Source organism: Labrus mixtus, chromosome 12 (genome assembly GCF_963584025.1).
Source record: "Labrus mixtus chromosome 12, fLabMix1.1, whole genome shotgun sequence".
Taxonomy (NCBI): Eukaryota; Metazoa; Chordata; class Actinopteri; order Labriformes; family Labridae; genus Labrus; species Labrus mixtus.
This window is the reverse complement of record NC_083623.1, coordinates 19762149-19774395: the sequence shown is the minus strand read 5'-3', so window position 1 is coordinate 19774395 and position 12247 is coordinate 19762149. Positions and strand designations below refer to the sequence as shown.

Below are 12247 nucleotides of genomic sequence, written 5' to 3'. Positions count from 1 at the left end.
CTTCAAAAGCTATTTATTTTCTTGGAACGTATTGGAATGTATGTATGTATCACCCACCAGCGATGGGTGAGATCAAGAAAATTATAATGCGAGGTGTCAATTATCCAGAATTTAAGGACGTTGTGGATGCCAAAACCTTCCAACATCAGTTTAGGACTGTTGCATAATGACATAATGAACACCTTGATGTGCAATATCCTGCTTAAACTATGGTCACCTGCAAAGAAAAAGTGAAAAAGGTCCTTTAAAATAATGTTATTCTGGAAGTTGTCTATCAAAAGCTATAGATTTTAACAATAAATTGTTTCCCTCACAAGGAGATCAGATCTTAGCTCCAACTCTGCAAGATATCAGAGATATTTCTCTTGGCTCAGCTTTTAGCTCGACAGCTTTATGGTCAGTAACATCGTGTTCACATGAAATTAAGTAAATATAACATAAAAGTTTAACAATAAGACTAACCAAGAGGCCAGATCATGTGTCAGGTAGTGTGTTGGTAGCAGTGGGATATGTATGATGGCCGAATACAAAGGAGTTCATTACCCATGGCCTCCCCTTAGCCAAGGCCATGTTCAAAACCACTCCACTTTTCAAATTGAAAGTGAAATCCATTGAAACAGAGCGACACGCTGAGCGACACGCTGAGCGACACGCTGAGCGACACGCTGAGCGACACGCTGAGCGACACGCTGAGCGACACGCTGAGAGAGAGAGACATTGCTTACACTCTGATGATATCCCTGTATTACTGTTTTTAAACGATAACATTGGATTTCGAGTGGATTTTATACTTGTTACTTATACTATACTACTATATTATACTTATACTATACTGTTATAAAGTGTACAGCAATCGGAAACGTATTTACTTATTTTTAACTCTGGCTGTGACAAGTTGCTGCCTAGTTTGTTTTTAGCATTGCTAACAGACTTGCTCACCGAAGGGCCGATCTGCTACAGTGACTTACTCCCTGGGTACCAGGACCCCAGGAGTCATGCCTTCACTCACCTCACCGTCTGGCTGCGACAGCTGTCTTCGCCTTACCCAGAGAATCTCCGAGCTTGAAGGGAGAATATCCATCTTGTATCAGCTCAAGGATGAAGAGCGGATTTTGGACTCCTTGGTCGCAGTTGGTCCCGCTATCACCTCTCCGACGGCCGGACAACTGGACTCCACTGTTCCATGCCTGGACATAGCCGCCGCACAGTCTGTCCAACTGGGTCCAACTCGGAGCTAAACCCAAAGTTCCTGTAAGCTCCACTCCAAGCCAGAAAGAGCCATGGGAGGTTGCACGGAAAAGTAAACATGGTGTGAACCCCCCAGTCCGCCCCACTCCACTGTCAGCTATCCGGCTCTCGAACAAATTTGCCATCCTGGATGACGAGGATTTTCCCCCGCTCGCCGGCTGCTGTGCGCCCCGGTCATCTCTGGAAAAGGCCTCGCCTCCACTTCCCACGTCCTTGCCAAGGCGATCCTCCTCCCCTGCTGACCGTTGCTCCAGACTCAGAACACCCTCGCGACCGGGGTGCATGCAATTCACCCCTCACCCCGTGGTGAACTCTCTGGTTCGGGTCCCCGAACCAAAGCCGACCCGCTCTGACCAACGCGCCGGATCCCCACGGCCCAGCTGGAAACATGTCACTGCTTGCCGTGATCATGCTGCGGCTCCAAACTCCTGGTCCAACCCTCCGGCCTCTTTGATTATCGGTGATTCCATAATCAGAAGGATTAAATCCAAAACGGCCATGACGTACTGCTTCCCCTGGTGCCAAGGCTATGGTGGTTCTCCACTGAATTAGCATTACTCTTAAAGGAAAGGGACAAAGCCTGGGCATTAGCAAGAAAGACAGGCACAGCAGCCCATTGGCTTTTATTCAGACAACTCAGAAATAAATGCACATATTCACTGAGAAAAGCTAAAACCTCTTATCACCAGGAGTTGATTTCTAGTTGCTCTTCAAACCCATCAAAATTCTGGAAAGCAGTGAATATAAATAAAAATAAATACTCCCCATCTCTCCCTTCTTATGTTATTTTAAATGAAGGCCAAACAAATAAAACTTCAGATATTTGCCGTGCTTTTAACCTCCATTTTGCCTTCAGTTTGAAACATTGTACTCTGGAAACACTGTTAATATCCGGCCGCTGGCTCATATTCCTCCTTCCCACAACCATTCCCCTAAATTTACTATACAGGCCTTCACTTCCTCTGCTGTAATGGAGGCTCTGCACTCTATCGATATTAGGAAAGCAAGGGGAGAAGATAATCTAGAGCCGTACTTTTTAAAACTCTGTGCCCCTCTAATCAAGGAACAAATTTCCTATATTTTTAATCTTTCAATCACCACTGGAGTTGTCCCTCAGGTTTGGAAGTCAGCACACATCGTCCCTCTGCATAAGGGCGGCGAAAAAAACAAACTCAACAACTACCGGCCAATCTCCAAACTGTCCAGCCTCTCTAAAATCCTGGAGACATTAGTCAACAATCAACTAAAATCATTCCTTTCAAGAAATTCTGTATTAAGTCCTCACCAGTCTGGGTTCAGAAAAAAACACAGCACCACATCAGCAATTACCTTTGTCATAAATAATATTGTATCTGCTGTTGATCAAGGGAAATACTGTGCTGCCCTCTTTGTTGATTTAATTAAAGCGTTTGACACTGTTGATCACACCATACTCCTGCAGAGGCTACATCATGTTGGTTTTAACAACTCCTCATTTGGTTCCAGAATTATCTGTCTAATAGATTGCAATGTGTGACTGTACAATTTGATCGCTCTGAATACTTACCACTATCAAAAGGGGTTCCACAAGGTTCTGTATTGGGTCCTGTGCTGTTCACGATCTATATTAATAATATTGCTTCTGTATTTACAAATTGTAAGGCCCATCTCTACGCTGACGACACAGTTTTGTATTGTTTTGCTGAGACTGCACATTTAGCAATGGAAACTTTACAAGAAGCACTTCACAAATTACAAAATGCACTCCTTGATTTAAAATTATTAATTATTATTTATAAATCACTTGCGGGTAATCTACCAGCATACATCACTTCTTTATTAATCTGGGCTGATAATCAGTATCTGACTCGATCAAGTGACTGGCTAATGTTAACGCTTCCACATGTAAAAACAAACTTTGGGAAAACATCCTTCACCTATTGTGCTGCAAACACCTGGAACACAATACAAAACACATTAAAACTCAATACAATGGTTACCATGGGTCAATTTAAAAACTTGATCACAGCTCACTGTACTCATGAGTGTAAATGTTATTAACTGTAGTTACCTGCTTACTGCTTATTCTTCTGGTCTTATAATCTATGTATTTTGTCTTTGTTGTTTTTTGTCTTTTTTGTCTCTTATTCGTTTTAATTGTACTCTCAACGTCATTGTAAATGAGGGCTTGCCCTCAATGATTTCTCGAGAATAAATAACGGTAAAATGAAATGAAAAAGGAAAATCATAATCTTATGAGAAAACAAAAAGTGACATTAAGAGAATAAAGTACATTTCGTATAGTTGTAATTTGTCTAGAACAAAGCTGTAATTTTAGGCTTTGGTTAGCGTACTTTTCGTTTAAGGGGAATAGCAAAGGAACAGCTAGCCGCCTGTGCTAAAATGAGGAACTTGGAATATTTGGTAAAATTAAACTTTAGTTTTTCTTGTATCGTTAATATAGAAAGTGTGCTCTTTCTTTCCTTTCTGTTTTCTGTCCATCAGCTTTTTTTTCTATCCTTGGGAATGCAGCAGTCCTGGTAAGTGCATGTCGTCGCCTCACCGTTCTCAAAGCCCCCGAGCTGCTGACAGTGAACTTGGCTGTCACAGACATCGGCATGGCCCTCAGCATGTACCCCCTATCCATTGCTTCATCTTTCAACCACTCCTGGATTGGAGGTGACGTTTCTTGTCTCTACTACGGCCTGATGGGCATGATCTTCAGTGTGACCAGCATCATGACTCTGGCTGTGATGGGGATGGTCAGGTACCTGGTTACAGGAAGTCCTCCAAAGACAGGTAGTCTACCCTAAATGAGATTTGAAGACGATCAGGTAACCTCCAAGTGAAAAACAGATGACTTAAAAAAAAAACTATGTAAGGGCAAGCTGTTAATTAAGTCAAATGTCACTGGGATTATCCCATCTTAATGCAATGATGGAGAAACCTTTTGAATTTATATAATTAGTGTTACTGACAGTAGGGTGGGATTAGACTCAATTAGACTAAAGCTCTTGGGAAAATCGTTGATTGTTGAAGACCAAATTAAGATCAAGTCTTTCTAGAGAGCAAGGCCTGTTGAATAATACATAAAACTGAAGCAATACGTGACATTAACGCTGATGCTTGTTTCCTTCCTGCACCATGGCAGTGAATAGCTTATTGTATGAGAATGCAGGAAGAGTCCTGACTGTTAAAGCAGCTAAAGGGTAATTTCATGTTGTGTTCATTTTGGCAGCCCCTGTGGTCAAGCAATAAGTCTTATTTCTTTAAAGATCCTCTACTTTACATCTTTTGCATTTCTACACACTATACTATTTCATTTTAAGTGGCCACAATTTTTCTGAAGAGGAAACCTAAAACCCATTGGTGCTACATCTTTGTGTATCCTCAGAAACCGATGTCATGACCCGGCATGACAAAAACAAGGGACACGTACGGTTTAACTAAGCAGTGCAAAAGTTTATTACAAAAGCTGACAAAAATAATAACAATTTACAACAAGAGTGAGGTGTGTTTGTCGGTGTTGTGGGTATGTGTCGGCTGTTGGGTGAGTGTAGGATGTGGGTGAAAATGGTGGACATGTTGCCTTAAGTAACGTTTAAGCTCAATGAATTGTCACTGTTGGTCATACAGGGAGTTAGTGTGCAGAAAAAATGTTTTGTGTTTCTTGAAAACAGTCAAGTTGCAGAGATAGATGTGTTGATAGGGGTGACTTAAATATTAAAGAAAAAAACAAATATGAACTGGACTGTTGTGCTGTTGAACTGTATATACACAGTCGTACTGATATTTAGAACAACAACACTGACTCTTGTGTTATTTTGACTCAAGCAACTTTGGGAAACATTTTGATAAACCCCTGTCGACAAAACTGTTTGTTTTTATGGACTGTTTTGTCAATAGAAGTCATACAGAGGCCCAATTATTGAATTTTGTCTGTTTCATATCCAGTTAAAAACATTCTACTCAGAAACAGATGATGCAGGTAGCATTTGAGATGATATTGCCATGACTCGTAATAATAGGCTGATCTTCTCTTAAATCAAAAAGCAGAACTCTAATAGTCGATTTCACAGTACATGTTTGATTGCACTGCTATGGTTTTGCACTGGTATGATTTCCTTATAGATCAGACTTTCATGCTCTGCCAATTAAAAAGGGCAATTATTACATATTTGCTTATTATGCTTTTTGATGCAAAAGCATAATAACAGAAGTCAAATTCATGCATTCCTAACAGATCTATTAATGGGTTTGTGTGCAGGCATTAAGTTCCAGAGGAGAACCATCAGTATGGTGATCACCGGGATCTGGCTGTATGCGAGTCTGTGGGCCATGTTTCCTCTGGTGGGCTGGGGAAGCTACGGGCCTGAGCCGTATGGACTAGCCTGCTCGATAGACTGGACCGGATATGGGGCGTCTCTAAACCACTCCACCTTCATCGTGACTCTGTCTGTACTCTGCACATTCCTCCCCTGTCTGGTCATCCTTTTCACCTACTTTGGTATTGCCTGGAACCTACACAGGGCTTACCAATCCATCCAGAGCAATGATTTTCAGTATGGCAATGTGGAGAGGAAAATCACTCTTGTAAGTATAAAGATTGTCAATGCTGTATTGATTCCCTTTTTTCTCTCCCTGATGGGAGGAGAAATCTCAGGAGAAATCGCAGGAGATATCTCACAGGACATAATTGGTGAAATGCATATCTTGATTAAGAGGTTTTTGCTGCTCTTGCGACACGTTCTCTTGTGCAAAGCTACACAGCCATTTAAAACTGCAAAGACCACCAATAATCACACAAGGCTCTGCATTTTTCTTTTCATTGAAGACTTGGTTCATCTATTTAAACATTTTTTCTTATGTTCATGAAACTTGGGCATGAGAGAGATAATAAAATAAATAAGTACACAAAAAATAAGACGTAGAGACAACGGTAGCAACAAACACTGTGCTGGTGAAAACAGTCTATTATAGATAATAAGAGCAATTGACAAAGAGTGGTCTTTCTTGTAAGGGTTGTAGAAATATCTTCCATTACTCCTTGGTATAAGTGTATATCACTTCTATGTGAGGTAATGGAAATATATATAAGTTTCCTCATGAGATCTGAAAGCCTATGTTGTACGTCTGATCAAAGCAGCATAAGAATTGTCTGTCCACACGTGTGAAGCTATGTGCATTCACTGAGTGTGTCAGTGCATATTCATGAGTGTGCAGAAGACGAAGAGGGTGATGGGAAAGGGGTGCTAAAATGAGATCACAAGGCAAACAATTTCCACAAAATTTTGAAGCTGATACTACTTTTTATTGGTTTGTTTTATACTGAATCAAACATTTGCCTTCATTTACAAATCGGGCGGGCTAGTGATGAAACAGAGAGTTTATCTTTATAGGGATTTTGTTGATAAAAATGTAACCAAGTAAAGCAGCAGTTTTAAACTTTGAAATGGTGAGAGTTTGTCTACAGGAGATTAGAAGAGAAAGTGTTTCATTGATCTTCCAATAGTGCTTAAAGGCACTCAAGGTCAGTGACACGTCATTGTGTCATAACACCTTGATTTCTAGGAAAAACGCAGATTTAGTCTTATAGATGTGTGAAAGCCCCCCTGCTACAGAGCATGTGTCAGAGTGTGTGCATTTGTTTGTATGCAAGTGCTTACTCTACAACGTGGCTCTTTCACTTCATGTTCTCCAACACGATTGCTAAAAGGTTAATCTAAAATACCAATTTGTTAGCTGCGCTGGAGCTTGTTTCCACGTTCCATTTCAGAGATGTGGATTCATTAATTCTGTCTGAAAGTCTGGAAGTCCACCTTTTTATTTATAGAGAAGCAGGCCACTTGATTAAAGAAAATGGATGCCTTTTATCCATCTACTCTGCCCAGGCAATCAAAATAGCTGAAACCTGTGACGTATTCATGAAATGCATTGTTTCACTCTGCTCTCAGCATCACAGCCACCAAGCTGCTCCCTCACACAAGAGCAGACAGAAAGCAAACCCTTTTAGCTCAAATAGCACAGATTAACTTGTATGTTAGGGTTCCAACTGAACCGTTGTTTAACATTCATAATATGGAACCATTGCATATCTTCTCAATGATCTGTATTTGCCAAATTGTTTACACTTGAATTCAAGTGTGCATCATGATGAACCAAACAGACCTTGGGCATGCTCATTTATGCTTTTACATGCTCTGCATTTGTTTGCATTCATGTTCACATGGGAATTACTATGGTGACCTCATTGATCCACTTCATTTTCCTTGATGTGAAGAGAGGAATATTGATGAAGTGGACTATTCAAGGGATGAATTATTGACTCTTCATAAAGTGCTATGGGGAATTTGGGAAGAATAATTTTCAAAGTATTGCTAGTCATCCTTAATTAAGAACCATTCATTTATGTTTTATTATTAAATAGTAAAATCCTTTGTGATTTAACCTCCAGCAGTCAGTTATAGTTTAAAAAAAAAAAATTTGGGGCACTGGTGGCGCAGTGGTTTGTGTTCGCTCCCCATGTATGGAGGCTGTAGTCTTCCAAGCAGGCGGCTCAGGATCAAATCCCACCTGTGGCTCCTTTCCCGCATATCCTTCCTCTCTCTCTCTCCCTGATTTTTCCGACTCTATCCACTGTCCTATCTCTCCATTAAAGGCCCAAAAAGCCCAAAAATAAAACTTAAAAAAAAAAAAATAATAATAATAATAAAAATAATAATTATAATAGACGGAGGACACAGACATGCTGTGCTTTCACACTTGCACTAAACTCCTGAAACATTTCTAAAATGTTCTCAGTTATCTGCATGTGCATACTCAAACAAATTTTTCACTCAGAAAATTCCAGGTAAAAGGGGTGATGACGTTCATATGCTGCAACCAGCGCACAATCATGCTTCATTATGTTTTCTGTTTTCCAGTATGCTCTTCTCTGCTCTTTTGTTGATTATGTGAATGTGTCAAACTACACAAAGCATTGGTATCAATGCAAACATTTTCAACAGACGCTGTTGCTTTGTCCGCTGCTTCTGCGTCATTCTTTTGACGTCATCTCTGTTGTCCTGAGATCCCCCCACTCTCCTCCGAGAGGCACAGAAGCTGCGAGGTGAATGTGTGAACAAGCAACTCATTAAGATTTCAGGGCCGGTCTGCCCGAAATATTCTTAAAAATTTCAGGAGGGCACATGTGAAAACAGCTTATGTTAATGACTTACAATGAAACAAACAGTCAAATCCCTCATACAAGATGATTTAACAAAAGCATCACATGGGTAATTTAATATGATGACAGCCCCTTATACTATTAAATTCACTTATTTAAAGCACTGTTTATGTTAAGTAATCGCTCACAAATCATCAATATGATTAACACAACATATCATCCTACCCTGAAATGTACTTTATTCTCTGGTGTTTCAAGTTAACTTTTTATCAGCTATGAGGCTTTATGCTGCTGTCAGGCTTTACTATCATAGATGCTTTACTTCATCAATGCTTCAAGCAAGTTCAAAAGAAACTTTGACTATATTAGATTAAACACTTGTGTGCTTTGTTAGTAAGAACTAATTGGAAAAGCAAATTGATATCTCATGTCTGTAAGTCTATAGTTTAGCTTTTCCCCAAAACTAAAAACGGGGAAATCCAATAATTCGACCGTTTACCGTTGGATTTATGCTAGGATCAACCAAAAACAAAAGGCCTGTTTTTGAGAGGGTTTTCCTCCTCTATCACTTTATTCAGATTCCTAAGTTGTCTGTGATTTGTCACAGCACTCAGCAGCATAGCACGCAAACACAAGGTAGCCTCCAGTTTCTCCTACAGATTGACCAGGATTTAAACTAAGTCCAATTTAAACCCATCCGTGGGAAAAAAAACACAGGACTTTCCCCCATGAGACGAGGGTTCATGCCCTGTGTGAAGAAAAATAAAGTACGAAAAATAGTCTTTGATCATTGATGAAACCCATTCCAATATGTTTTCCTAACTTATAGAGCATAGTTTTTTGTCCAAACCTTTCTAAACACAAGGTTTCTTGTAAATCACGTAAAAAAAAGAAGGAAGCAGACCCTGCCATGTGTTAAATAATCTAGCCTCTGTTGGAAGCTTCATATTTATGGCACAGACACGAGTGATATTGATCGTCTTATCCAACTCTCAACATGAAATCACATAAGCCTTCTTTCAAAAATTGTCCAACCATACTTGGAAATGGTTTCATAATGCAGAGTGCTGTTGAATGTTTCTTCTATTTCAACCTCTTCCTTCCTTTTATGGATCCCTCTGACCTCCTTCACCAAAGTCATTTCCCCTTGTTTTATTCTCTTTACTCTTTATGCCAAACCCTGCTCTTTTTATTTCAGATGGCTGTGATGATCAGTTCAGGCTTCCTTGTTGCCTGGGCACCCTACGTGGCTGTGAGCTGGTGGAGCATGTTTCACGAGCAAGACAACATGACTCCATTCATTACCCTGCTACCTTGCCTCTTTGCCAAGAGCTCCACCGTGTACAACCCTCTCATTTATTTCATCTTCCAGCGTGCGTCCTGGCACAAGCCTCTGTACCTGCAGAGGTTGATGCTTTGTTGTTCCCTTCAGGCCAATTCACCTGCCAAAGGAGGCAAACTGGAAGACAAACTTGTCAAAGGTTCTGACTGCACCTTATTTGGAACAAGGACTAATGAAACCTGTACTGGTCTAATGGGAGCTCCTGGGAGTCATTCTGGGAGTCAGATAATGCCTTTGGCTGATACTCTACCTATGTGAGGAAGTGTGCATTGCTATTTGACTTACTTAACTTAGCCACTCCAATGACAATCAAAATATGATTAGCTCAAGTAGCTGTTTAAATGAAGCTCTAGCGTAAGTTCAGTCAGGAAGACTATATAACTGCCTTCACGATCGGGTCTTTCTCATTCATCTTTTTTGCACGCTTACTCTTGTTTCCGCTGTCATCTTCTGGGGGCTGTCATTGGTTAATCAGCTGTCTCGTCAGCGGTACTCACCTAACCAATGGCATGGTGTTCCGCCCTTATTTTCAACCTATCATCGCTCTGCTCCCCTATTAAATATGATTCTTTCTCTCCTTTAGTCCCTTTATGCTGATGTTTCGTGCGCCCCTCCTCCTCCCCAACACCGCCATCTCGCAGAATCATCATCCATCATGTCTCATCCCATCTGATCTCATCAAGTCATCAGCTTCACCACCACCAGTGTCTGGACTCCATGGGGGGAATCTATTCTGACGTTGCTAAGAATTGTCATTCTACACATCGCCCACCCTGTAGAGTCCAAGCGCCAAAATATTTCTGTCGAGAAACATTTCCATATTTCATTGTAATAAATAATTGTCTTTATTCAATTGTCTCTCCTGATTGAACTTAACTTAATACTTGAGAAAGGTTGGTTCTATGCCAGGCAATTGTTTGGTAGTGTTAGCTGTTTCCCAATGTTTTCAACCTTGATGCTATGCTAACGGCTATGGGCTCTAGCTATTGAGGAGCTTGTTAGCTTAGTCGAGACTTGTAAAGGAATGAAACAGCAATGTTTTTCTGTAAAACAAAACAAAATCCAACAAATGTTGGAAAATCTTAAGCTATCTATTAAAACTTGTTGTCCTTTTTATTAGGTACAAAACTAAAAGCTTTCAATGAAGATGGTGCACTTTTATAAGTAATTATGTGTCACACTTGGTGTTAAGCTTACAGGTTGTTAGCTCTAGCGAGCAAGGGGCAAATTCACTTAGTGTAAGACTGGCAAAAAAATAAAAGGCAAGCTTGCTGTATCAAGACAGCCTAAAGGCCCTGACACACCAAGCAGACGGCAAAGAACTACTGGCGATGAAGGCCGACTGTGGCGCCGCCTCACGTCGCCTCTGTATTGGCAAAAAAGTTGCACTTGAACACATCGCAAAGAATACAGCCGACGGCCAACCACCACATACGTTCTGCGCATGCATGAGAGGCAATAACTCTCCATGCCAGCAGGCAAACTATTTTCCTGCCAAAGCGGGGGCCTGGCAGAAAAAGTTTGGGATCCACTGGCCTTAGTCGATTGAATACAAAAAAGAAAAGAAAAAAAGGGAGAATAACAAGTTCCTGTTGTTGCATTTTTTTTCATTTTTGGGTGCCAGACTATTTCTTGATCTAGCTACTTGCACCACTAAGATTTATTAATTAAATATGATGTCTTGGTTATTTTTGAACTAGTTGTTTCCCCATGTATCCATTTTAATACTTTGCTACATACATGCTGCGCTTGTTATAATTAGATACAAAATTTAGCCTACAGACGTGTCAATCTCCTCCAACACTCAGCAAAAGGCAAATGTACAATTCTTCTGCTCCCAGAAATGAAATAACATTTTCTTTATATACATGCATAACAACCAAGCTTGAAGGTCACCACAGGGGGAAAAAGAAGCAGGATGTGTTGTTCTCAAATTGCACAGCTGAAGGACGGGAAAAAAAGGTCGCAGACATTTTTTTGTGAGTGTGACCTTCCCCTTCGTGCCTCCAACGAGTTTTCCATCTGCAGTAAACTCTGTTTTGTATAATTCCCAGGGCAGTCTTAGTGGACATGTTGCATCGTTTCAACCCTGCATGCTGAGCGAGGTCAACCAGCTGCTTTAGAAATAGTCAGTGATGAATTATGGTGTGCATGAAACAGTGGTATAACTTAAAACTATACTTTATTATCCCCCAGTGGGAAAACTCATCTGACACCAAATCAAGTCATGCCGACATTTCACAAAACACACATTAAATCAGCACAAACAACACATAGGCCTATATCAGTGTCTGGGCCGTACAACTTGTGAAACTATGTTTGCAAATTAAGAAAAATTCCAAAGCAACCGGTTGATAGTGTTGCAACGGGTTATACCCAAACCATGCACAATCTAAAACCTGTACTGCTGCCGTCACGCTGTACAATTTTCTTGTATTTCTAATATTCTGACATACATTAACAAAACAAACATTGGCTTGGTAAATATATTTTTCTACATGAATTCAGCCACA

The 12247-nt window shown here is 40.5% G+C and overlaps 1 protein-coding gene across 1 annotated transcript; it reads left to right on the top strand.

Annotated features, from left to right (window-relative positions):
• The first annotated feature begins 1530 nt into the window (after positions 1 to 1530).
• Positions 1531 to 10424, top strand: opn8a (opsin 8, group member a). The gene is made up of 4 exons (XM_061052750.1): positions 1531 to 1751; positions 3692 to 4026; positions 5495 to 5820; positions 9591 to 10424. Exons 1-4 carry the CDS (start codon positions 1531 to 1533, stop codon positions 9990 to 9992), a joined length of 1284 nt encoding a protein of 427 aa, XP_060908733.1. The 3' UTR covers positions 9993 to 10424.
• Positions 10425 to 12247: the final 1823 nt, after the last annotated feature.

Excerpts from the sequence above, each read along its gene's own strand:
- opn8a (XM_061052750.1), top strand. The coding sequence starts at position 1,531 with ATGCAATTCACCCCTCACCCCGTGGTGAACTCTCTGGTTCGGGTCCCC. Across the intron at positions 4,027-5,494 it reads AGGAAGTCCTCCAAAGACAG|GCATTAAGTTCCAGAGGAGA; the intron begins GTAGTCTACCCT and ends GTTTGTGTGCAG. Across the intron at positions 5,821-9,590 it reads TGGAGAGGAAAATCACTCTT|ATGGCTGTGATGATCAGTTC; the intron begins GTAAGTATAAAG and ends TTTTTATTTCAG.